At 45.9% G+C, this 26819-nt stretch overlaps 1 protein-coding gene and 1 pseudogene across 3 annotated transcripts in view; one reads left to right on the forward strand and one right to left on the reverse strand.

The window, feature by feature from the left end:
* Window positions 1-26819, forward strand: part of LOC104145347 (paired box protein Pax-5-like) — a 192312-nt gene that overhangs the window by 62355 nt on the left and 103138 nt on the right. For all 3 annotated transcript variants that reach the window (XM_068925086.1, XM_068925087.1, XM_068925088.1), the window contains exon 7: window positions 18980-19109. In XM_068925086.1, coding sequence (XP_068781187.1) covers window positions 18980-19109 — 130 coding nt within the window. The remainder of the gene's footprint in view (window positions 1-18979; window positions 19110-26819) is intronic.
* Window positions 7546-9722, reverse strand: LOC138064039 (uncharacterized; annotated as a pseudogene).

Consider the following 26819-nt stretch of genomic DNA (forward strand, 5'->3'; position numbering starts at 1 on the left):
TTGAGCTAAAGCATAGGCAACATGCTCTAACTGTTTATAATTATGCACCACCACCCCCGGGATCCCAACCAGGCTTAACAATAGGCCTAAGGCTTCTGCATGAGAGAATAAACTTATATGGGGGTTACAAGTGGCATCCAGGACATGCCGTGGGGTCTTTCGCTGCTCCGTCATAAAGGGAAGGATGTTTAAAGTAACACGACCCACAGTGCATAGGCCACCTGTGACGCTGGCTGGCACATATGTATGTGCTGTAGTGCCCCACAGAAGGAACCATCCTAGTGGTAGCATCAGGTGAGCAGACGCATAGGCAATATTCATAGTGTCATTACAAATTAACTGGGTATTGGTTACATTCTACAGAACAGAAGTAGCATTTACAAAGCAAAAGGAAATATCTGCTTTAGATGTTAGCTATATGAAAAAAGTCCAAGGTGTCAACTTTTGGGAAACAATACCCAAATTGCATAAATTCATGGGAATAACAGAAATAGCAAAATTTTTCAGAAAAGTATAACTGCAATGCCGCGAGTGGAGTTGGCACACCTATGTAACATGTAGTTAAGACATCATTCCCTGATTGTCCTCCTGCAATACAGAAAGCGGAGAGGTTAGCTGACCTTTGTGTGAGCCAAATCCATGTATTTACATGGGAGGCGAGATGGTCTTGTGGATCAATGGCATCTGTCGTGGTCAGCAAGAGGCAACGTTCCAACAGCAGCTTACAGATGCCGGCGTGACAACCTGTTGACGGGAAGATAGAAAGGCATGGTGTTGCCATCAGGAAGAACTAGCGCGGTGGCTCCTGGACCATCTGCTAAAACAGTGCCAGGCCGTTTTTCCTTCTGAGGAGTAAGTATCCACACACTGGCTAGAGAGTGTATTGAGGGTGTTTGCTGAACTTGAGGCACTCCGGCACTGCGGATCAGAATTCCTCGCAGCATTGGTGCTCCCTGCGAGACATCCACTGGTGTGGATACGGATACCTGGGAAGATAAATCTTGAGAAGGGGTCAATAAGAGTGGGACTATTTGAACAGGTATTAAAGGCGTAAACAGCCATACACACGGTGAAGGGCAGTCAAGTCTCAAATGTAAGCTTACAACTCTTTGTTCAGTAATCATCAGTTGCTCGGGTGCATAGACTTCTACCTCCCCGGAGGTGAGCAGGCGGGGGGCAATCCCCCTTCCATTACAGATATCTGAGCGGGAATCGCTAGGGTTGGCTTGGCTTGTACTCGCTCATAGGGAGGAAGCATTCCAACACGCCCGTTGTTAAGCATAAACAGCGCTTGGGGGAGCATGCTCACCCACCCCCTTAATGTCTGCGTGGTGGTAAGTTTCCGAATTTGTTCTTTTAGCAGGCCATTCATTCTCTCTATTAATCCACTAGCTTGAGAGTGGTAGGGTATATGCAAGACCCAGGTGATCCCCAAGTCCTTTGCCCATTCTTGTACTACATGGCCAGCAAAGTGGGTACCTTGGTCACTCTGTATTTCTTTTGGTATACCGTAAGTATACATGAGCTGCTCTAAGCCCCGCACAGTAGAGGACTGATTCGCATGGGAGGTAAGCTATGCATACATAAGGCCTGTGTAAGTGTCTGCAGCAGTCAATATATACTTTCACCCCTGTGAGGCGGGCAATGGGCCTACATAATCTACTTGCCAGGTTGCAAAGGGTTGTTTGCCTCACTTGAGGCGACCGTATGCGCTGGTGAGAGGCCCTTTTGTTATCTTCATACAAACGGGACAGTTAGCATGTGCTGGCTTACACCAATGTAACACTAACATGGGATGGCCTCGTGCTAGATCCCAAGCCTGAGCTGCGATGGGGCCACGATGCCCTGATCGTTCATGTGCTTGCCAAGCTTGCTTTAACTCTGAGGGAGTTGCCATCTGGTCGACTGCTGTATTATGCTGAGTTTCGAGGGTCTCCTGTTTCTGATGGGCATCACCATGTCGCACAGACACAGCTTTAGTTTGCACACTGTCCCAAATCCTTTCCCATGAGGGGCTCCCCCGGAGTTCCTTATCATGTATCTGCCACTGTGCGGCGACCCATGTTGGTAACCAGGTTCGCAGACCCTTGTATACTCCCCAGCTATCCGTATAGAGGTAGCGTGCATCTCCCTCATCGAGGGCTATAGCTGCGGCCTTTAATTTGGCCCACTGGCTTGAGTATCCTGTTCCTCAGGCAAAACAGATAGTACCCGTTGCAGGACTGTATGCTGCAGAGCACCACACTCGCTCTCCTGCCCAGGAATACGGTGCACTGCCATCAGAAAACCAGGCCCACTCCCGTTGCTCAGGCGCTAACGTCTCAAAAGGAGGCGCCTCTTGGACAGGCGATGGCTCTATCGGGGGAGCAGGGGAGGGCAGCCCCTCTGGCTCCGACAATAGAGGCATGTGCTCAAAATGTACTTCCCCTAACAAGGGTGCATGCGGGGTACTCACATCCTTTCTTCCCCCTTTAAACCGGGCTTGTAAATAGTGTTTCCATTTCCACTGAGTTGCACCTTGGGCCACCCCTACATGGGCCCTGACTGTATCATCAGTCACCCATGCCTGGATGGGGATGGGGGTGTGTACAGTCACCGGGTCACGTCCTGTAACTCGTTCGGTATCCTGCAAAGCCCACACCACAGCCAAAAGCTGTTTTCCCAGAGGTGTATAATTTGCTGTGGCCCCTTGCAGGGAACGGGACCGGAAACCTATAGGTTCCCGCCTTGTGTGAGCACATTGCTGCCACAACCCCCAAGACACTGTATCCCCCATAACCGTTACCTCCAGCTCGAAAGGTTGTCCCTCGTACAGAGTGAATAGTTTGGAGTGTTGGACCACCGCCTCCTTGCACAGGTCAAAGGCTTGCTGCTGTTCTTCAGTCCATCGCCACTGGCTACTTTTTTTGGTCAAACGCTGTAGAGGCCACATTAAATATGCTGAGTGGGGTATAAAAGTCCGCCAGAACCCCAAAAGGCCCAAGAAAGCTTGTAGTTGTTTTACAGTAGTGGGAACAGGGTACTGTTGCATAGTATTGTGCACTTTCTCAGGGACAGCTTTCGTCTGTCCCCTCCAGACTATCCCTAGGAATTGCACACTAATGTCCAGCTCCTGCACCTTCTTAGGGTTCACAGCCCACCCCTGCTCCTGTAGGGTCTGTACTAGTAACGATAGCTGCTCATGGACCCGTTCTTTAGAAGGTCCCATTATCAAAATATCATCAATATAATGAAGGATGGTACACTCTGTAAGGGGTGGGGGGAGATCAGCTGAGACCATCTGGTGGCAAATGGTGGGGCTATGTTTATAGCCCTGAGGAAGGACTTGAAACGTATATTGCTTATTATTCCATGTAAATGCGAATTGATCTTGCGATTGAGGGGATATAGCAATGGAGAAAAATGCATTCACCAGATCAATGACAGCTCTCCATTCCTGCAGATGTTTCCCCACTCCTTCTAGTAGAGTTACCATGTCAGGTACTATGGCCGCTAATGGTGGGGCAATTCTATTTAGCTCCCTGTAATCCACAGTCATACGCCATGAACCATCAGGCTTCCGAATAGGCCAAATAGGACTATTGAAAGCCAACGGGGCAGGGCGTATTATTTGAGTATGCCATAAAGCATCTATAGTTTCCTGAATCTCCTTTTCCCCACCAGGAATCCTATATTGCTTCACTTGCACCACAGTGGGGGGAACTGGTAAATCCACGGGGTCCCATTTTGGATACCCTCTAATCAAAGTGATGGATCGCAACTGCAGTAATGCAGGACTTTTTCCAAAGGAGAACAATCCTTGCAGGGTCTGAATATCTCTGCCCAGTAACACGTCAATCCCCCAAGATGTACTCATGAATCGGTGCTAATAAAACAGAGGTAGAAAATGTTTTTGTTTTTTTTTCCGATTGCTAACGTAACTACAGCCTATACTGCTGTGGTGGCCGAACCTCCCAACCCACATATGTGGGTAGTGGCCTTCCCTGGAGCTACCACGCTATGTAATGCGGAAACTTCTGCCCCAGTATCTACTAAAGCCAGCACAGCAATTTCTCCTCCAGAGCGGCAGCGAATTCGCAGGGGTACATAAGGACGTCGGTCCCCCCGATGGTAAGCCGCAACTGGCGCTCGTATTGCGGGGGACCCGCCTCCCCCTCATTGTCTTTTGGCTGGCGGTTTCCACGCTGTGGCTGGGGCGGGTGGGGCGGTAGGCTGTGTCCGATATTGCTGATTCGCAGGTAGCCGCTGCCACCGCTTAAATAAGTCAGCAGTAGAAAGACTGTTTATCTCATCACGTAATACCCCTGCCTGCAGCAAATCAGTCCACATCTGCCTCCTCGGTCCCTTTCCACTCAATTTAGTAGTCCCTGCCAATTTTCTCGCCTTGGAATTCCGAGCTGCTCTCGCTTGCGTAGTATCCGGTCCACCAACAAGTGCCAAATCCCTCATGTTGTTTACCAAAGCCCCTACTGTCCCAGTTGCAGGCATTACTGTGCCAAGTAGTAACGGCTTTGAGGCACTTGGAGCCCCCCTTAATAATTGGGTTTTCATCTGCCGCGTTATTTCCACACCATCCAGTCCGTCTCCATCTGCTAACCCAATTGCTACCCCGAGCTGCCGCAACGTGTTGATCCCTTCCTCAAAAGTACGCCATGCTCCCACTGTAGCGGCTAATTCACCTGTGGATGGGTAAGCACCCACCACAGCAGTGCATAACCATTGATATAATGTTGGAGCTTCAATAACGTTCCCTTCCCCATCCTGCACAGACGTTAATTGGGTAAGATAATACTGTACTTGAGCATCGGTTGATAAGGGGCTCATTAAATTCAGCTCCTCTCTTAAGAGAGTAAGCGATCCGGTGCCTGCATCCCATGCCCTCACTAACCAGGCTCACAAAGACTCCCCGGGCTGCCACTGGAAAGTAGTTAAAAACTCATGCAATTCCTTGGGGGTCTACGTCCGAGACTGCTCCACTGTATTCCCATCTACTTGCCTCTCCCCCTTCAATTGCACAAGAGGTCGGACCTGGGGAGTAGCCAGTTCTCCTTCTAATCCAAAGTCAATCTCCGAGTCAGATGAAGTGCTCCAAATATTGCCATCCCACTCCTCGGGGTCCCAGGAGGGTCTAGTTATCATTGCTCTCACCTGGACAACTGTAGCTGGGGCTTTACCATAGCGTGCATGGTGTTTGTTAGCCACTCGTAAAGCCAATCGCTCTACCCTGTGGGTTAATTCCTGACCCTTTTCAGGTTGGGTTGTAATCAACTCCTGTGCTATATCACCTTCGCATCACGCAAATCCCCAATCTCCTTCTCCAGATCTTTTACTCATTGCTGCCAAGATGATACCTCATTATCTAAGGCTCGAATGCCCGTCAGCAGTGCCCACCCTAATTGTCCGGCTAGCCTCCGAGCTGCTTCCGAAGCAGCACGGAAGGGCATAGCCTGTAAAGCAGATTCAACCGCCTTCGGGGTAACATTTTCCCCCTGTGCCAACTCTGGCCAGTCCTCGGGGACTGCCAGAGTGGCAAGCAATGCAGCTGCTGGCTCCCACCGCTCAGTCTGGGGCCATCCTGGCGGCCGCAGGCGAGCAGCCCCTCCTTGGCTCTCGCCCTCCCCCTTGGCTCTCCTCGGCCACAGCATTGTCGTTTGTGTCTCCTGCCGACCACGCCAACTGTAAGGGTAAGGCGGGGGCACCGCCTGGACTCCTGGCAGGGACAGATACACAAACACAAGGCACACTAGGGTCGATACTGAGCGTTTATTACCTGTGTATCTGAGCAGGGGTTCCCCAGTGAATTCCTGATCGAGGCACTAATGGAGCGGGAGAGTCCCTGGCACCACTGAGCGTCGGTAATCTCAATTCAAAGCCCAGGTGTAGCACCACACTGGCACAGGCTCGGCCATGCCGAGGGGTCAGCATGCCCTATAGATGCTCCTTTTCCCACGGAACGGTCTGGCTAGTTTCCATCACCTATCTCCTCCACATTCTTCTGCATTTTCCCATACAGTGTGCCTGTTTTCAGTTTTACCACAGCTATGCCTGTGTCTAGCTATGGACTCCATTGATTCTGACCTGCAGACTGACTTCCTGGCTTGATCTTAAACCTGCCTTGTCACTATGAATGTGCCTGGCAATCACTGGACTGTGTCTGACCCTGGTTATTGTCACTGAACCTGACACTGACTTGTGCTCCTGGCTTGACCTCAGACTTGCCTCATCACCATGGACTTGTCTGATGATCTAGACACTTGGCTGACCCTGACTACCATCTCTGAGCCTGCCCTGCTTGCCATGGTTGGGTACTGTGGGACTGGGCCCTGGATGGCAAAGCCCCTGCCAGCCGTGTTATCACAATCAGTTCCTGTCTCCCTGTCCCTTAGGGAGCAGTCAAGCCTCGCTTCTCCATGATAGTTAGCTTGGGCCTTCTCAAGTCCTGAGCTGAGCACAGTGGGGCCTGACCCACAGCTGCATAGGGCCTTGCTCCTATGATTCCTCCTGAGTGACTGGCCTGGCCCTGGGCTCTGATCTTACCACAGTGCAGATGCTCTGCCCAACTCCAGATGCTGGAGTCACACTCCCCACCCCCTCTTCCTGGCCTGGCTGGCCTCAGGGGATTGACCAGGTATGGCTTGTCTGGTTGCTACAGAAAAAAGTACTCCTACCTGGGAAAGTACCTGCCATTTTACAAAAATGAAATGTATACAGTATCTCTCTCTCTCACCTTTGTATCACTTAGACCTTCAGAAGAGACAGTCAGTCAACACATTAGTAATGTGGCAGGTGGTTACTAACAGCACATACCTGGCAGGAAGGTCATTTCTGAATGGTGGGCTGATTTAATGTCTAACCTTGCTGAGGGCCTCCAAAATGCTGGGTACATCTGCATGGTGTAATTTATTATCATGACTGTGATAACATGCTCTCTATAGGAATTTTGGCATTTTTCAGCACCAATATAGGCATGAAAGCAAATGTCAAGCTATAAGATATCTTTCTGTTTCAGATACAGTCCTTATTTAAGTGTTGGTTGCTTCCTGTGAGGAGTGGGGGTGAAGTTTGCTTCCTGTGATCAAATTTAAGTAGATCACAGAAACTTTTGTGTTCCCCAGACTTACAGATGATATAATTCAGACTTTTATTTTGTGTTGGAGATAAGGAAACAGGGCAATGACAAGAGGGGAAGTTTTTAATCTAAAAGAACTATTTTCTGTCTGAGCTGAAGAATTAAAATTCATGAGGTCCTTTCATAAGGGATCCCTTGTCCCCTTAAAATTGGAGTGCAAATTAATTAATTGTTTTGAACCTTAGATTCTTTCAGAATGTGGTTGCACCATAAATATTCTGTAGGAAAGGCCGTAGAGGAACAGTGAACATCCTGATTTCTTGGTATAGAGTGCAAAGTGGGGCATATGCTAAGAGATGATTGTAATTATACCTGTGTAACAGAGAGTATTGGCATCTCTAGATACAGATACTGTTGTGGAAACAGTTCGACCCTAGGTTTCCGAGGAGCAGAGTCTCACGCACGTATAACAGCACAAATTAATTATTTAATTAAATGACAGTACAACAGAGTAACAGCTCGAGCTGGGTGCCTCTGGGGAGGGACCCAGAACAAAAGAAATCTTAAGTAATTATACTCTTTACAGTCTTATTTCCCCGCCTGCCAGTGGAAGTCTCTCCCAATCTTCTTTACGGAGTCGGTGGTCTCTTTCCCTCTGATTGGTTCACATCTACATCCCAGGACGGTTGCTAGTGGTTGCTATGTTCCTGCTCCACAGTACGTTATCTTATCTGAAGGTCAGCCGTTACCTCTGTTAATTTTGGTCACTCTGTTCTGTATCCTTGAGGGCTGGTTCTAGCTGATTTTGCAGTCGCGTCGTCAGCAATGTTCTTCGGGTTACAGTTCAGTCCCGTGGCCTGCAGGCTTCACCTACTTTAGGCACTTGTGCTAAGCAAGTGTCAGACTTATGCTAAGCTGAAGCTAAGTCAGCTACAATTCCCTTCTCTAACAGTCCTCCCTTTGTTTTTATGGCCATTCCTGCTAGACATATGTATGAGTGATTAAACTAGAGTACAGTATTTATATATACTAAGTTATAATAAAGCTTTTTAAGTTATGCAAAAATCAATAATCTATAGTCTATGTGTTATACAGTTCTGCTAATCAGGCAATGTTCTAGCGTATCAATTTATATGATTTAAACACTTCTACTTCAATTAATTGTTTTATCAGGTACCATACTCTTACATATAAGATGATGACAAGTAACAAGCACAGCAGTGTTAGGGCTAGTAAGATTATGACTGGATGGAGTATGTGATTAAAAATTCCTGTCACTGTTGGTGACCATCCCAGAAGGGTTTCCCACCATTGATGTTCTCCATCCTTCCTTACTCTTTCTAAAACTTGGTGTACTTCTTCTGTATCATGATAAACAATAATTAAAGCTTTTGCCTGTTACTTTGGATGCGTTTCAGCAATTGACACAAATCGTCATGTTGCAGCAATTTTCTCACTAAAGTGAGATTCATCCCGATAGGAGTAGGCAATAGATTTTGAATTAGTGTGTAATTGGAGTGCAACAGCTGCTGAGATGTAACAGGAGCTGAGCAATTAAAGTCACATCCTAGGCTTTCAGTAAAGTTACAGATACAAATATTCGAGTGATTACTTGCACTTATATTAATATTATCTACAGATATAAAATCACAACAGGTTCTCATACAAACACATCCTTTTCCAAGATATACAAGTACAGTTTCAGGAGTTTCATCGGGATGTATTTCGAAATGACAAGACATTTTGTTCAGTATCAATACAAACGTCCTGGGCCTTGATAGTGTTACTCTCACAGATAAATCCCTGTTGCATTAACATTAACCGTTTGCCATTTGTTTCCATTTTTTAGGGCCCGCACTTTATGTTCTATCGGATAGAGTATAGATCCCTTGTGATTCAGTCCCAGTGCAATGATAGGGTATATAGTATATACCGAAGCATTGCGTGTTGTTAGGACAAAAGCTGTGGCTTTATTACTGATAGGGTCATAAATAAAATTGACCAAATATCACCAAGATTGGAACTCTTTTTCGAATTTTGTTGCATTATTCCAAATTATCTTTTGGATTTCAACGGGTAGTGAGCCCTCTGCACCCTCTCTTATAATTGTTGCTACCATAGCCTGTGTCCACAATTGAGCCTGAATACAACTAAGGGCTAGGGAAACATTGTCCTGTATTATACTGAGTGCATGTACAATTAATTGGTGGTCTTTTTCATTAATTTTTTCCCATTACAGCAATATATCAGATAAGAGCCATTGGTTAGTTCCCAATGCTAATAGAGAAGATCGCAACGGATGTTTTAATTGGTTCAACTCACTGGTTGTTGCACTTAGTTTATTTACAAGCACTTTAGCATCTATATTATTTAAGACACCCAATCCTGTTTCTATGATACTGGTCACATCTCTCTCTGTTCGTTTTGGAGAGGTGAAGATTTGCTCATGCAACCATGCTGACCATTCTGTGTAGGAGGTACTTAGAAATGGTGAGCAAGTTGGTTTAATTGTGGAGCTATTAATTTGCATTACTAGTTCTACTTGTTTAAGAGATCATGATGGATTAAATAACACTCGTTGTTCGTCCACATTTTTAATTGCATAGGGTCCAATTTCAGAAATTTGAGGGGACAGTGTCCTCTTATCTGGCATGGTAATTGGAATACTTGTTTTGGGAGGAAAAGTTGTAGCTAGGGTTACTGCTGTTGTTGTACTAGGTTCAGTAATGCCTATTTTGAATTTAAACATTAGCCCTACACTGCTATGTGCCCAGAGGCAAACTACAAAAACTGGTTGGACTAGAGTAAAATTGTACCAACAGTCTAATTTTTCGGTGGCACAGTTCTTTTTCTGTTCGGTGTTTGTCTGTACTTCAGTTGTTGAAATTTGAGTTACCCATCCATGGGTAGATCCATTTATTATCCGGCACCCCATTTTGATCTCCTGTCTGACTTTCCCTAATAGTTGGGAAAGTCCATTTGTGCTATCCCAGCTCCATTCGTTTTCTGAGTAAACCTCTGCCCCATGCATAACCACAGTTGATAGGTTTAGGCCTTTATTGGCTTGTCAGCTTTCACTGGAATCTAATCCCATATTCCCCATATATTCAGTATGAGCATGAGACCATGGCCAATTTGTTGATTCCCCATAATGGGTCAAGGTAAGCAACATCATCAGCACGTAAGCAATATGCACAGCCATCTCATGGGATGGATTACTTATCTGGTAGATGGTTGTTCACAACCCCCTTGACATGTGAATGGTGTATCCAGTTTTCTTTACCTGCAACTTTAACAGTGAAATAAGAGCATAACAGCACAGTATAAGGACCTTCACATTTAGGTTCTAATTTTGATTTTCTGCAGTATACCTTAATCAGAACTTCATCCCTGGGCCGTATATCATGTACCTGGATTTCAGGGGGAGTGGGTTGGTACCACGCCAACTGTAAGGGTAAGGCGGGGGCACCGCCTGGACTCCTGGCAGGGACAGATACACAAACACAAGGCACACTAGGGTCAATACTGAGCGTTTATTACCTGTGCATCTGAGCAGGGGTTCCCCAGTGAATTCCTGATCGAGGCACTAATGGAGCGGGAGAGTCCCTGGCACCGCTGAGCGTCGGTCCAGGGCGAGGAACGCCGGGGGGGGCACTGTGTGAGGTCTTTATGGACTACACACATGCGCAGCAAGCATACTGAGCGCATCGCTAATCTCAATTCAAAGCCCAGGTGCAGCGCCACACTGGCACAGACTCGGCCACGTGCCTATGGGTCAGCATGCCCTGTAGATGCTCCTTTTCCCACGGAACGGTCTGGCTAGCTTCCATCACCTATCTCCTCCACATTCTTCCATGTTTTCCCATACAGTAGGTCACCTTCCCCACATCTCATCTCTAAGGGGAGGAAGTCTAATATAAGCTGTTTGCTTTACATTTGAAATATTTACAGTAGTTCCAGTATCAGCAAGCTAAATATTGCTAATTTTACACAGCTAAGTCTTTCTTGATGTCATTGAGAGATTTAACTGAAGGAGTGCTCCTGGGTTTGTTCTAGTATTCTCCTGGATGAATTATGAGTCTCCATTAGACATTAGAACGAGGAATCCCCTCTTCCTCCCTGTTTTACTGCTCCTTTCTAATTCACTCTCTTTGCTTGTGAGCTGGGAACGTTGCTCAATGGTAGTGGAGATTCCACAATGGCTGAAACTGATGAGCCATAGAGCAGGATAAGGGAAGAGGGTTTTTTTTGTGCCTTGAGCATGGTGAATTGTGGCACACGGTCGCTTCTGCACAGCTAAGCATTCTGCAGCCTGGAAGTGCTCTGTCCCCAAAGGAAAACTACCTACTCTTGCCTGAATTCCTCCTGGTGCATTTTCTGGGCATCACCTGGGGCTTGCCTGCAGGATAGTGAACGTTTCTCCTCACACAGGTAGACATGTTGATGGGCTAAGTGATGGGCTGAGTGCTTGCTCACTGCCATCAGGCCTTTTACTTTGAGTGCTTCCCACCTGGGGCTTGCCTGCAGGATAGTGAACGTTTCTCCTCACACAGGTAGACATGTTGATGGGCTAAGTGATGGGCTGAGTGCTTGCTCACTGCCATCAGGCCTTTTACTTTGAGTGCTTCCAGTCTATTTCCTTTACTCTTTCATCCTTAATGTCTTTGTTTCTCATTTTTCCTATATGAAATGGAGTCTGTTAAAATATTTCTTTTTCACAACTACTATAAGTAAGTGATGACTACTAAGGAAGAGCCCACAGGGAAATGAATACTTGCGTCTTTGGAGCAGGGTTTGCACAGTGCTGAGAGAGGAGACAAGAGAGCACCTATTGGCCAATGAGAAGAAAATAAAATACTGGATAGTCATTCATTCAGAAGCAGTATCCATTTTGTGCACTGAATAAGACAGAGATCCTGTAGAAAGAGTACTGTGTATTCATATAATTAAAAATTGTGTGTCAGAATCTGTATGCATCAAGGAGCAGAATTAAGGCATTTTCTAACTATTACATGCTTCATTTTGCAACTTAATGTCCTGGAGATACAACTATATGTGCTTATGTGTATATTCTGAAGTATTGGTATAATACCAGGACATATAGCGCATGACAAAAATTCAATGGCAGGTGAATGTTATGCTTTTTAAGTCAAGCAGTTTTGAGTTAGGAAGTCTAAGGCAGAAGGTTGGCTGTGCAACCTGTATCAAGTCCTTTTGTGTGTACACAGAAGAGGAGGAATGTGGGGAAACAAACAACAATCAAAAAGTACTCTGGCCTTCACAGAATCACAGAATCACAGAATTGTTTAGGTTGGAAGGGACCTCTGGAGATCATCTAGTCCAACCTCCCCGCTCAAGCAGGGACCTCTAGAGCATATTGCCCAGGATCACATCCAGACGGGTTTTGAATATCTCCAGCGAAGGAGACTCCACTACCTCTCTGGGCAACCTGTTCCAGTGCTCTGTCACCCTCACAGGAAAGAAGTTTTTTCTCAGGTTTAGGTGGAACTTCCTGTGTTTCAGTTTCTGCCCGTTGCCTCTTGTCCTGTCACTGGGCACCACGGAGAAGAGGCTGGCCTCATCCTCTTGACACTCCCCCTTCAGATACTTGTACAAGTTGATGAGATCCCCTCTCAATCTTCTCTTCCCCAGGCTGAACAGGCCCAGCTCTTGCAGTCTTTCTTCATAGGAGAGATGCTCCAGTCACCTGATCATCTTTGTAGCCCTCTGCTGGACTCTCTCCAGGAGTGCCATGTCGCTCTTGTCCTGGGGAGCCCAGAATTGGACACAGGACTCCAGGTGAGGCCTCACAAGGGCTGAGTAGAGGGGCAGGATCACCTCCCTCGACCTCCAGGCAACACTCTGCCTAATGCACCCCAGGAGACCATTGGCCTTCTTGGCCACAAGGGCACACTGCTGGCTCATGTTTAACTTGTTGTCCACCAGCACTCCCAGGTCCTTCTCGGCAGAGCTGCTCTCCAGCAGGTCAACCCCCAGCCTGTACTGGTACATGGGGTTATTCCTCCCCAGGTGCAGGACCTTGCACTTGCCTTTGTGGAACTCCATGAGGTTCCTCTCCACCCAGCTCTCCAGCCTGTCCAGGTCCCTCTGAATGGCAGCACAGCCCTCTGGTGTGTCAGCCACTCCCCCCAGTTTACTATCATCAGCAAACTTGCTGAGGGTGCACTCTGTCCCTTCCTCCAGGTCATTGATGAATATATTGAACAAGACTGGACCCAGCACTGACCCCTGGGGGACACCACTAGCTACAGGCCTCCAACTTGACTCTGCGCCATTCACCACAACCCTCTGAGCTCTGCCATCCAGCCAGTTCTCAATCCACCTCACTGTCCACTCATCTAGCCCACACTTCCTGAGCTTGCCTAGGAGGATGTGATGGGAGACAGTGTCAAAAGCCTTGCTGAAGTCCAGGGAGACAACATCCACTGCTCTGCCCTCATCTACCCAGCCAGTCATTCCATCATAGAAGGCTATCAGAGTGGTCAAGCATGATTTCCCTTTGGTGAATCCATGCTGACTACTCCTGATCACCTTCTTGTCCTCCACATGCTTCGTGATGACCTCCAGGATGAGCTGTTCCATCACCTTCCCAGGGATGGAGTTGAGGCTGACAGGCCTGTAGTTCCCTGGTTCCTCCTTCTTGCCCTTTTTGAAGACTGGGGTGACACTGGCTTTCTTCCAGTCCTCAGGCACCTCTCCTGTTCTCCAGGACCTTTCCAAGAGGATGGAGAGTGGCCTAGCGATAACATCCACCAGCTCCCTCATCACTCGTGGGTGCATCCCATCGGGGCCCATGGATTTGTGGATGTCAAGTTTGCACAAATGATCTCTCACCTGATCCTCCTCAACCAAGGGAGAGTCTTCCTTTCTCCAGACTTCCTCTCTTGTCCCCAGGGTCTGGAATTCCTGAGGGCTGGCCTTAGCAGTGAAGACTGAAGCAAAGGCAGCATTCAATAACTCTGCCTTCTCTGTATCCTTCACTACCAGGGCACCCGCCCCATTCAGCAGTGGGCCCACATTTTCCCTAGTCTTCCTTTTGCTACTGATGTATTTGAAGAAGGCCTTCTTGTTGTCCTTGACATCCCTTGCCAGGTTTAATTCCAAATGGGCCTTAGCCTTCCTTGTCGCATCCCTGCACACTCTGACAACGTCCCTATATTCCTCCCAAGTGGCCTGTCCCCTTTTCCACATTCTGTAGACTTCCTTCTTCTGTTGGAGCTTTGCCAGGAGCTCCTTGCTCATCCATGCAGGTCTCCTGCCCACTTTGCTGGACTTCTTACTCAGAGGGATGCACCCATCTTGAGCCTGGGGGAGGTGATACGTGAATATTAACCAGCTCTCCTGGACCCCTCTTCCTTCTAGGGCCCTACCCCATGAGATTCCCCTAAGTAGGTCCCTGAAGAGGCCAAAGTTAGCTCTCCTCAAGTCCAGGGTTGCGATCCTACTCATTGCCCTGCTCCCTCCTCCCAGGATCCTGAACTCCACCATCTCATGGTCACTGCAGCCAAGGCTGCCCCCAACCTTCACATCTCCAACTAGACCTTCTCTGTTCGTTAGCACAAGGTCTAGCAGGACACCTCTCCTCGTTGGCGTCTCCACCACCTGGGTCAAGAAATTATCATCAATCCTCTGCAGGAACCTCTTCGACTGCTTGTGCCTAGCTGTGCTGTCTTCCCAACAGATGTCAGGGTGGTTCAAGTCCCCCATGAGAACCAGGGCCTGTGATCATGAGGCTACTTCCAGCTGTCTGTAGAAGGCCTCATCGACTTCCTCCGACGCGTGCCCCGCTTGGTGAGGTGGATCCCATCTCTCCCCATCAGCTGTTGATCTTCAAACAGGATCTCATGGTCATAGAAACCAAAACCCTGCTGCCAACACCAGCAGCGCAGCCAGTTCTTAACTTGGAAAACTCGTCTACTCCTCCTCCCGTTCTTCCCCCTCGCAGGCAGGATGGAGGAGGAGATGACCTGGGCTCCCAGACCCTTGACCACCATCCCCAGAGCTCTGAAGTCCTGTTTGATGGTTTCCAACTTGCCCTTGGTGTTATTAGTGCCCACATGGAAGAGCAGCAGAGGGTAGTAGTCCGAGGCATGGACAAGCCTTGGCAGTCTTTCCATGACATCTCTCATTCGAGCCCCTGGCAGGCAGCAAACCTCTCTAGACAAGAGGTCAGGTCAGCAGAGAGGTGCCTCTGTCCCCTGCAGCAGGGAGTCACCCACAACAATCACTCGCCGCTTCTTCCGGGGGTTCCTGCACGGCACAGGGTCTGCCAGGCCAGTTGCCTCCCTTGCAGCCATGCCCAGCTCCTCCTCGGCTTGGAGGGCGCTAAACTTGTTCTTCAAGGGTAAGTCTTGAGGAGGAGCAAGAGCCTTTCTCCTTCTACGAGAGGTCACCAGCTTCCAGCCCTCTTCGATAGCGTTATGATGCACCTTTACACACGGTACAGAGCCCTCCAGCAACTCCGCTGCAGTGGAGGGTGGGGACTCCTGGAGCTGCACAGTCTCCGAGAATATCCTGTCAGTCTCCTGCTCATCTTCTCGGATGCTACGCAGCCTACTAACTTCCTCCCGCAGCTCCTTTATCTGGCAATACAACTGGTCAACCACAGCACACCTCACACAGGAGAGCTGACTATCAGCCCAGGCCTCACGGAGAGGCCCCAGGCACTCCCTGCAGCCTGACACCTGCAGAGCTGCATCTGCAGTCAGGGGGTCTGTCTGGGTTGAAGCCTCAGACACAGCTGATGCAGCACCTCCAGCAGCCACTGGGGAACGTGCTCTGCAGCGTGTCATGACCATGCCCCGGGGAAGGACACACCACTGTGCAAAATGGAGAGGTGCCTTCTTTGCCTTCTGGTGCCCTTCTGTGCGAACTGCTGCGCAAACTGCTGCGTCTGTTCGCTGCCTCTGTTGGCCTTCCCCTCCCCTACAAAACCCTCATAAATATTAATTCATGTATAACATTTAATTTTCCTTTCTGTCATGCTTGTGCATGCTTGTTTTCTGTAAGCATCTCATGATCAATTTCTACTGGCCACATATTTGTAGAAAGCTGATTTCACATATTCCTGAGAACTGAAGTTGAAATGCACATAGCTGTGTTTTTGTACCACCATTGCACTGGCATTCTTCTAATGACTGATATTCACCAATACCATGCAGCCCTTCTGCTCAGCCAGGACAAAGCAACATGGCTTGAGTGTCATGTAGTCCTCAGATTTCTGAGAAGGAAAATGTTCTTCAGAGCATCTCCATCCTGGATTGTTAACAGTGCCTGTTTTCCTTTTTGTGCTCTCTTGGTATGGAGGGCAGGTCTTACTGTCCCCTCATGCTTTGCTGCAGCACCATCTGTACAGTGCAGTCGCCATTGTCAACAGGGAAAGCTGTTTCTTGCATTAGCACAGCTTACCCTAAGGCTTCAAGCAGAGCTAAGCTTCACTAATGCCAGGAGTGACTTTTGTCTGTTTGTCATGAGAGCTGGAAATACAGCTACATTTATGGCAGGCCACAATACTCTGAGCCAACCCCTAGTCTATACAAGACCCCAGAGCTTGTGATCACTACACAGACAGTTCAGTTTTTATTCAGACTTTGCATTTGTCCCAGGTCTTGCCTACACATAGAACTGTTCATTGAATGGCATAGTTTTCTATACCAACTCCAGTAGGCCCACCCGGCTAAAGCAACTGGAGGTACTGGTTACTCTCCAGTTGCAAACCCACTTGCTGATGGTCCTCCAGTGCCTTCCCATAATTCCTGTCAAGTGCTCAGAAAGACAGACAAGTTCCCCCATAGTTTGCTCAGGAAAAAAATCATAGAACGGTTTAACCCAAGGCACTGTTTGGCATCATAGAATATTCCCCAGAAATCCTAGCAACATGCATGGATAAGTCCAGCACCAATGAAGACACAGACACAGCAACTTGAGCAGCCTTGCACACACCCAGGATGGGTTAGGCATGATGCTTGGAGCTAGGTGCATATCCCCCATGTTGACCATGCAATGGAGTTAGTCTTGCTTTTAGAGGGCTATGTGATAATGCTGGATTCCTGAGAACAATGGGAGGGAGGGTCATAACCTAGTGACTCTGCCACTCAGACCTGTGCAGAGCCTACCCACATCATGTGGGAGTCACTGTCAACACCCAAGTGGATCTGCTTTTTCTGTATATACAAATACTCCCTTCCCATGGATCTTTTACCAAGATGCACAAATGTGCACGATAAAACCATCCCCTTACATGTGCAGGTACCCCTTCTATAGATCTCTGCCTGAATACCTATAGACACTTCCCACCTGCATACAGAGCCCCCCCCATTATACTGCTGTGTACACACACTGACATCCTTACCTCAGCTCCGCTTCCTCTTAAGTCTTACTTAAAACTGCTGTTCCTGCTTCTGTTGATTTTGATCCCTTTGACAATGATGGGTTCTGCTTGAATTCCTGCTGCACTGATCCCTCACTCCCCTTCTAGAATAGGCTAGGGTAGAGGAGGTGTAGGAACCAGAGGGAATCTATCCTCCCTGGAAGGCTCTTCACTCCCCTCTTATTTCACAGCCCAAGGCAAAGAGAAATACTTGACACTCCTGCGCTATCTTGAATATTGGAAGTTCTTCATTAACACTCTCAGCCCTTTAATGGAGAAGAGCAGAGAGCACTGTATCTCTTAAGTGGAGATGGGAAGGAGGCATGGAACAACTCTGGTTGGTTATCTCTCCTCAGGTGCTCAAAACAATAAAACCAGAAAAAATCCAAGAGTTTTTCCTATCTGTAGAGTGCTTGACTTCCCATGAAGCCCTGAAAGAGAGTCTGAAACCTGGTGGTATTAGTATGCCTGTTGATGGAGCCTGCCACTCTCCATAATGCAATGCTGGGGGGCACAAACGGCCAGATCTGGCTGGTCAGGTATCTTCTTGGCACCAAGAGGGGCTCCTGTGCTGCCAGCTGCTTGCACTTATACTGAGGGCAATATTTCCTGAAGCATCTAGGGGAATCTGAGGGCTCTGTCAGATATTCCCTACTGAATTTTGTTGCAGTACTTCAAGAGGGTGCTGTCCCCAGCTGCCCATGTCATGCTTTTGCCAGGATACAGAAATTATGGGAGAAGGGAAATGCAAGTAAGTTTTCTGCCACATAGGTAGAATTAATTTTAAATGCCAGGATGGGTTTCAGCTGGTATAAATTGTCATAGCTACATGGACTTTCATGAAGTCATCAGACAATGCCAATTTGACTATTGAGGACCTGTGCTTATTTACTTTGATGGTGGCTATTGAAGTTAAAAGATATGAGAGCACCTTTAAAATAGGCAGGTGATTTATTTTTAAAAACATGTAGGGTTGGAAATAGTTTGTTACAAATCCATCCTTTAAGCAGAAGCATTTATTTGTGTGCTTTATTGCCTATAAAATGACAAGGAACTCTTGTATTTTTAAGAGGAGCTGGGAACTGACTGCTGCAGTTTCCATCTGCTGTTTGGTGTGATGACTAGAATAAGAAAGGGACAAATTTTTTGCCTTGAACTGTTATTCTAACAGGCAAATAACTTGTGTTCAGCAGTAACAGGCCTCCAATTTGCTCTAAATAATTGCTACTTTATAGACAAATCTGTTACATACTGATAAATCTGGCCCATATTTCATAAAGAAAGACTATTTTGGTGTTCTCCTGGAACAGCAGTGGCAAGCAGTGATCCGCTTGTATGTTACTAATATTTAACAACAGAGTTTAAATTTCTTTTGCCTTTAAAACTGGCCAATTTGACTGAATGAAAGGTTTGAGTTCCATATTGCATCTACTTTTTGTCATACTACAGACAAAAGTTGTCAGATAAATAGATTATTGCTGAGAATTTTTTTTTCCCCTCCTCTCTCCTCCTCTCCCCAGGCAACTGAATACTCGGCTGTGGCATCGTTAGCTGGTGGATTAGATGATCTCAAGGTCAATATAACAAGCCCTACTTCCACAGATACAGGAGCTAGCGTTCCAGGGCCTCAGTCATACCCTATTGTGACAGGTAAGGAAACTTCAAATGCTGATATGTTGTGTAAAAGAATGTGTGTGCATATGGCAAAGTGCTACCCTTTTATGAAAGAGCTGTCAGGTATGTAACCACTCATTCAGAAAGTCTCTTTGGAGTAGTGTGTGTTTATAGAGGATCTGTTTAAAGTCAGATGCATGGCTGCTGTAAATCAGTCAAGTTCTCTTAAAGCCAACAGATGGCATATCCCTTTTCACCACAAGGGAATATGCCCCTCCAACCCAAATGTACATCCTAAATACCAATGCACAACAGAAAAGGAAAGCGCTTGCCTATACTTTTGGGGGTTTACTTGTTTTTTCACAAAGGTGTTTGGCATTTGTGACTGGATGAGATTTTTATGACACTTCAAGCTGGACTGAATTTTTCACGTTTTCAGTTCCTACAAACACATGTGATTTTTGACTACTTATGGAACTGTAATTGTGCATTAGAGCTGGGAATTAAAATGAAAGTAATGATTCATTCCATGAGTGCAACATCATATGCATTTATTTAACAGACATAACCTGAGAGAGTCAAGGAACAGTTGGAGTTTGATAATATGTCTTACCTGGAACAGATCACACTACTTGAGGGGAGACTGCTCAGATGGCAAGAAAATCACACAAGTATGTCCCACAGAAATTATTTGGGATTCAGTACAAGAGATTTTCAAGCTCAAGGATGTACGTTACTTATTTGCTACATATTTTAAAAAGAACATGAGCAGACATGAGCCAAACTTGTTCTTCTAGATATTCCACACATAGAGTGTAATGTTTAATATAAAAGTTTACTTTGAAGGTATTTGATGTTACACGGGATTTTTGATTTAGCAGAATGATACAGCAATATACTGAAATCACAATACAAGCTTAAGTTACACTTAGCAAAATATAGCAATTGCAATATACAGTTCAATCACAACACCAATGTTCCCATTACTGATCTCAATCATATGCTCACCGTCATGACGCTGGGTGTCCCCAATCACCAGGAAGGAATACCTGGGCTGAAGCCAGCTCAAGCCCATTGCTCTCTTCGAAATTCTTTTGTTAGTTGTTCAGGATTTATACTCTATGTTGGGCTGAGCCACGTATACACCTTCCCCCCTCCATGCTGGTCTGGCTATCTTGGGGAGAAACATTTACACCAGTTGATCTACCCAATGGATATGGCTGCTTATCTAAAACAAAGGCCACCCTCCAGTCCCCTTTGCATTGAGATAAAGTCAGTTCTCTGTGCAAAAGCTGTTGTTAGTGAGTCACATCCTACATTATTCCTGAGCTTCATGGGCACATCGCCCTTGCCCATCTCCTCTGAGCCTTCTTCCATTGTAGGGGTTTATTGGTCAGTCACACTAAGCTAATGCCCTTGGGACATGGGACAGATATTAATCATGTTGCTTATGCCCTGTTAAAGGCGTTCACGTGCTTTGGTGATGAGCACAGCACAAGAACTTCTTTAGGATCCTGCAGGTAGGTGCCATGTGTGTTGTTGTTTAGAACTAACTGACCTGCAACATTTGCTGCTTAGAATGTAAGATGGAAACTAATAGGACACATGGCCTGAGAAAGAAAGAAAATAATAGGCAATTATCAAAATGCATAACCTCAGGGCAAAATCTTGAAGGGCAAGAAAATGACCAAGAAACTAAATCCTTCCTTCCTTCTTCCTTGCTGTGCATGAGGGTGTGGTGTGGATACCTATCCAAGTTTCACACCTGTCTGAAATAAGGTTTGAAACCACAGCTGTAGTCTTTGCCTATATTTCAGCAACAGTTGGTTCTTATGCTGATTTAAGCATCCCATATTCCTTCTGCCACCCCTTCTGCATGAAGCTGTGTAGTGAATCAAATCAGGAAACTGAACTTTCTGAAAAATAACCTAGCCCCCAAAAAGGTTACTTTTAAGCCAGATTATTTTCCTGACGTGACTTAACTGTTAATGCAAAATGTGTCTGCAGGGAAGGAAGGAGGGCAAGGGAGGGGAGGATGTCAGCAAAAGGATAGGATAAGAATGAGTAGATGATAGCTACTGCTTCAGCTGGTACTGCTACCAGCAAAATACTTATGGAAGCACAGCTGAGGTCATCAAAAGAATAGATTGTGTCTCAAATGCATCAATTATATTAGCATCAAGTCTTTGGAAGATGGTAGTATTTATCCAAGAATTCCAAAGCAACTTATTAGTGAAAAACTGAACTGCCAACAGAGAATTCACTTATGATTTAAACTCGGCTACCACAACAAAGATCTGACATGCAGCAAGTGTACCCCATCTTTATCTTTGGAGAACAACCAGCAAAACATTGAAATGTGATTAAGAACATTTTTCCAATCATATTGAAGTCAGTCAGTACTAAGCACCAGTTTAAATGTATTGCTGAATAGGTGTGAATGTAAGGAAAATTTGTGAACTTAAGCATATGCTTAAAAGCTTTTGATGCACAACTCTGATCCTGGAATTACATTCCAATGAATCCTCCTTTAGATCTCTGTGCACTGGCTGAAATCTTATTTTGAAAGAGATTTAGAATGAATCAGAGTGAACTTCACCAAACTGATTAAAAATAAGCATGGCCTCAGTATAGGAATATCATATTTTACAACTGTATTAGAAATCTTTGAGGTATCATTTAAAAAAAAGCACACAAACTTGGTGCAATGATGTAGTTTGTTTGGGCTTTCTGGCATTTGGAAAAAATCTCTAACAAGAGGCTAATAAGAAAATTGAGTTTCCAACAAAATTGAAAATAAATGATTATGGATTAGAACCTGCTTTGGAAAACTTAAACAGAGAACAGGCACAAATGCTTGACTCTCAGTGCAGCAAAAGATTTGAGGTCTTCTAAAAAGCTTGTGCTCAAACCAAAGTTGTTTCATAGGGTTGTTAATGGCATCTCATTTGTACATGACTCCCAATAATTTAGACTGGTCAAGACTTGAGAAGATTGCATGGTAACTTTCTAAGACTTGAGAAAAGTTAGGTGACTCAACACCAATTCATGATGACATTTAGCAATGGGAGAGGAAGGCTTGTTAGTCATTTGGATCACTTTAATCAAAACTCTGAGTTCTCAGTCCAAGTGCTGGAAAGAGTCTTGGGAACCACCCCAGGCAGCTCAGGATATAGTTGTAGTCAAAGGAAGAAACAAACCATTAAAAAGTAGGTGAAAAGGGAGGGAAATTATTACAATGCCAGTTCAGTGCAACATAGTTGGCTGGAATATTGCATATTCTGTTCTTGCCATTTCACCCCCAAGGGTTCAAGCAGGAAGACAAGCCCAGAGATGGGCAACTAAAATGACTAGAGGCATGGCAAGTACTAAGAAGAGAGAGGGTAAGTGATAGTTCGAAGGGAGTTGGACAGGGTTATGGCTGGGTTTACATGAGATGAGTACCTTAGGTAGCAAGTGTGGCCTGTGGCCTAGCCAAGAGGTCCTTTTCAGTCCTGTGTTCCATAGAAGCTGAATACAGGGGTTGATGGAAGCAAGCTATACAGTGCTGACAGACACATAGAAGGTAAACTACACACTTGTGTTTACATTTCTTCACAGTAAGAATAGGATGTATAATGAAATTGCAAGACAACAGATTTTGAAATACATGGAAATATGCCAAGCTCACTGATATCCTATGGAATTTCTTGAGAGAAGCTGCCATGGGCAGAAGTGGTGGGAGTCATTTCACCTAGCTCTGACAGTCAGATGTCTAACCTAGGATAGTCATTCAGGCTTCTTTTACAGTCAGTGGAGAGAAGTATAAACACCATTGGAAGGCAATTCATCCCATCTTAAGGTGGCTGTTGATCATAGGTGGGATGCCTATGATCAGGATGCCTCCAGTGGGTGCATACAGCCAGGGGAGACAGCATGGGACATGGCTATGGAGGATCCTCTTGCAGCCCTCCTGAGAAGCTTACATGCTTGACTGGCTCTCTGAAATGCCTGTATACCAATGCACGCAGCATGGGGAATAAGCAGGAAGAGTTAGAGATCTGTGTGTGGTCGCAGGGCCATGATCTCATTGCAGTTACAGAGACATGGTGGGATAGCTCACATGACTGGGATGCTGCCATGGATGGCTATGTGCTTTTTAGGAAAGACAGGCCAGGAAGGCGAGGTGGTGGAGTTGCCCTTTATGTGAGGGAGCAACTAGAATGTGTGGAGCTCTGCCTAGGGGTGGATGAAGAGCAAGTTGAGAGCCTATGGGTAAGGATTAAAGGGCAGGCTAACATGGGTGACACGGTTGTGGGGGTTTCCTACAGGCCCCCTGATCAGGAAGAGGAAGTCGATGAGGCCTTCTACAGACAGGTGGAAGTAGCCTCATGATCACAGGCCCTGGTTCTCATGGGGGACTTGAACCACCCTGACATCTGTTGGGAAGACAGCACAGCTAGGCACAAACAGTCCAGGAGGTTCCTGCAGAGGACTGATGATAATTTCTTGACCCAGGTGATGGAGGCACCAACGAGGAGAGGTGTCCTGCTAGACCTTGTGCTAACGAACAGAGAAGGTCTAGTTGGAGATGTGAAGGTTGGGGGCAGCCTTGGCTGCAGTGACCATGAGATGGTGGAGTTCAGGATCCTACGAGGAGGGAGCAGGGCAATGAGTAGGATTGCAACGCTGGACTTGAGGAGAGCTAACTTTGGCCTCTTCAGGGACCTACTTAGGGGAATCTCATGGGGTAGGGCCCTAGAAGGAAGGGGGGTCCAAGAAAGCTGGTTAATATTCAAGCATCACCTCCCCCAGGCTCAAGATGGGTGCATCCCTCTGAGGAAGAAGTCCAGCAAAGTGGGCAGGAGACCTGCATGGATGAGCAAGGAACTCCTGGCAAAGCTCCAACAGAAGAAGGAAGTCTACAGAATGTGGAAAAGGGGACAGGCCACTTGGGAGGAACATAGGGACGTTGTCAGAGTGTGCAGGGATGCGACAAGGAAGGCTAAGGCCCATTTGGAATTAAACCTGGCAAGGGATGTCAAGGACAACAAGAAGGCCTTCTTCAAATACATCAGTAGCAAAAGGAAGACTAGGGAAAATGTGGGCCCACTGCTGAATGGGGCGGGTGCCCTGATAACAAAGGATATAGAGAAGGCAGAGTGTCAAGAGGGGGAGTGTCAAGAGGATGAGGCCAGTCTCTTCTCCGTGGTGCCCAGCAACAGGACAAGAGGCAACGGGCAGAAACTGAAACACAGGAAGTTCCACCTAAACCTGAGAAAAAACTTCTTCACTGTGAGGGTGACAGAGCATTGGAACAGGTTGCCCAGAGAGGTGGTGGAGTCTCCTTCCCTGGAGATATTCAAAACCCGTCTGGATGTGATCCTGGGAAATATGCTCTAGAGGACCCTGCTTGAACAGGGAGGTTGGACTAGATGATCTCCAGAGGTCCCTTCCAACCTAAACGATTCTGTGATTCTGTGATTCTGTGAATGGCCCTCTGGAGGTGCCAGCCTCTTCTTGACTGTATAAGAAGCCTAAAAGACCTAATTTATATGCCTAATTTGTAGACAGATACATTTGGGCATCTCCCCTTAAAATCTTAGTAAGATTAGCAGTCCTGAGCCAAAGCTCCTCCATAGAGAAGAGTAGAATCCATTGTCATGAATTCCATAAAGAATCCATTGTCATGGGTTTGGAGCTGACTCCTCAGAGGGGCTAGATTGTTATATGTATAATAGAAACACCCAGCAAAGAGTGCTTCCTTCATGCCCTTTCTATTTCTGCCTGGGATCGGAGAGAAACTTCAAAAAGTCATTCTGCATGTGGCCAGCGTGATATTATAGGGATTGTCCTCAGGTGCAGCAGGTGTTGGTCACTTCTAGAATTGGGGCCGTAGACTACATGGACCATAGGTCTAACCTAGAATAATGGTACCTATGAGTACCTATCTTTTCCCACCTCTTAGATGCAGAGCTTCTTCCTACTCTTACTGAGATGTTTTGCAGAATGTGATAAAAAGAAATTTCCCTAGGGGACAGTTCCTCTGGTGAATAACACGAGCTCTTTGAAAGGCAGCTTAGAAGAAGCCTTGTGTTTTTCTCAGATCAAGCTCCTGTATAGTCATTAAATGTCAAGTCTTTATAAAAATAATGCGTATCCACAGCTGAAGGTCTGTGGAAACAATCACTTCCTCCTCATCTCACTTATCAGGAATCATTAGTGATTTTCTTATATTATTACTCAGTCCTTGGTGGACTGGCTAATTGCATTTGTTAAAACATAATTGACTGTAGAAATACCTCTGCAAGGTTTTACATGAGTTTTTTGTGACCTCATAGGGACTTTATTAAAGGTTTATAATGTTTAATTTATCAGTCCTCACAGAGAACAGGAAACAGACTTTGAGTAACAAAGCCTAGAAAAAATATGCCATTGGTCTTAAACGTGACAGGATGAAAGCTATGATAAAGCATGTCTTACAAAGTAGTATTTATTTACTACTTTAATTTGATATTGCTGTAGAATTTACTAACACCTGCATTTATAAAGCTTAGATTTACACTAGCATATGAAATTCCCTTTAAAAAACTATTGCTTTTGATATTTCCTCAGAAAAGATTAGCTGTTGGGTTTTTATTTTGTTTGTTTAATGTCTATAATTATTAATTTGTGCTGTTCATACTCTAGAAGCACCTAGAAAACCCAAGCAAGATCTGAGCCATATGGTGCTAGGGCACACAATGTATACATAGACTATCCCTGCTCTAGGGCTTTCATACCTAGCTGAAAGGACATGCAAGTCTTCAGAGACAGAAGGATGGATTTAAACAGCAAGCCATATGTTATTTCTGTGAAGTGCCAGTCATTTAAGTGAATTGCACTTGGGGGTTATATGGCTCCCATGATGGCTCTGCACAGTCTGTACTCCATGTTCTAAGAATAAACTTGCTTTTCCAATCCTACCCCTTTTTCCATCATGCTCCTGTGGAGAGACAGAGGGTTCCAAAGAGGAAACGCCTTTATAGACCCCTTTTCACTCAATCACAAACCTGAATGTTGCTGTGGGCCTTTTGTCTATACTGGATGCCATTGGCAAGTTGGAACAAGCTCAACAATGATATATGATACTGGTTATTAGTTCTAGGTCCAACATCAATGTTTCCCAGCTTATGGTCTAGCTTCTGTGGATTGTTTGTTGCCTGAAGTCTGACCAAAGCTAGGGCAAGATAAGGTGGATTAGCATCTATGCTGGGGGAAGGAGGGTAATAGATAAACCAGATGACACTTGGAAAAAAGCTAGTTTTGTTATCAGCCTTATTTTATAGATCAGGAATTGACTCACAGGGAAAGTTCTGTCAGAACCTAGGCCTCTGGACTCCTTTAAGTCATATAATAGTTTTAGTGCAAAACAGGCTGACAACTAAGATCATAAGTGAATTATGATCACCATCTTTCATTGCTACCCAAATCATGTCCTGGCAATAAGAGCAATGTAGCACTGAAAGATGAGATGTGAAAGATCCTCTGTGTAACTGTTGATGGGAAATATAAAATTCCCCTTTCCTAGCAAGCTGGTGGGGATATTACTTGAAGAGAAAATGAAAAGGACTGCTGAAGCATTGGTATTCATGCCAGTACATGCCTCTAAAATATGTTTAAGTTATGGCAAAGGGAAATTTTAATGACAGTTCTCAGTACTGCTTCATCCACCAACCATGACCACTGACTAAACATCTGATTAGAGAACCACATGATTTCTCATTT

Source organism: Struthio camelus, chromosome W (assembly GCF_040807025.1).
Source record: "Struthio camelus isolate bStrCam1 chromosome W, bStrCam1.hap1, whole genome shotgun sequence".
Taxonomy (NCBI): domain Eukaryota; kingdom Metazoa; phylum Chordata; class Aves; order Struthioniformes; family Struthionidae; genus Struthio; species Struthio camelus.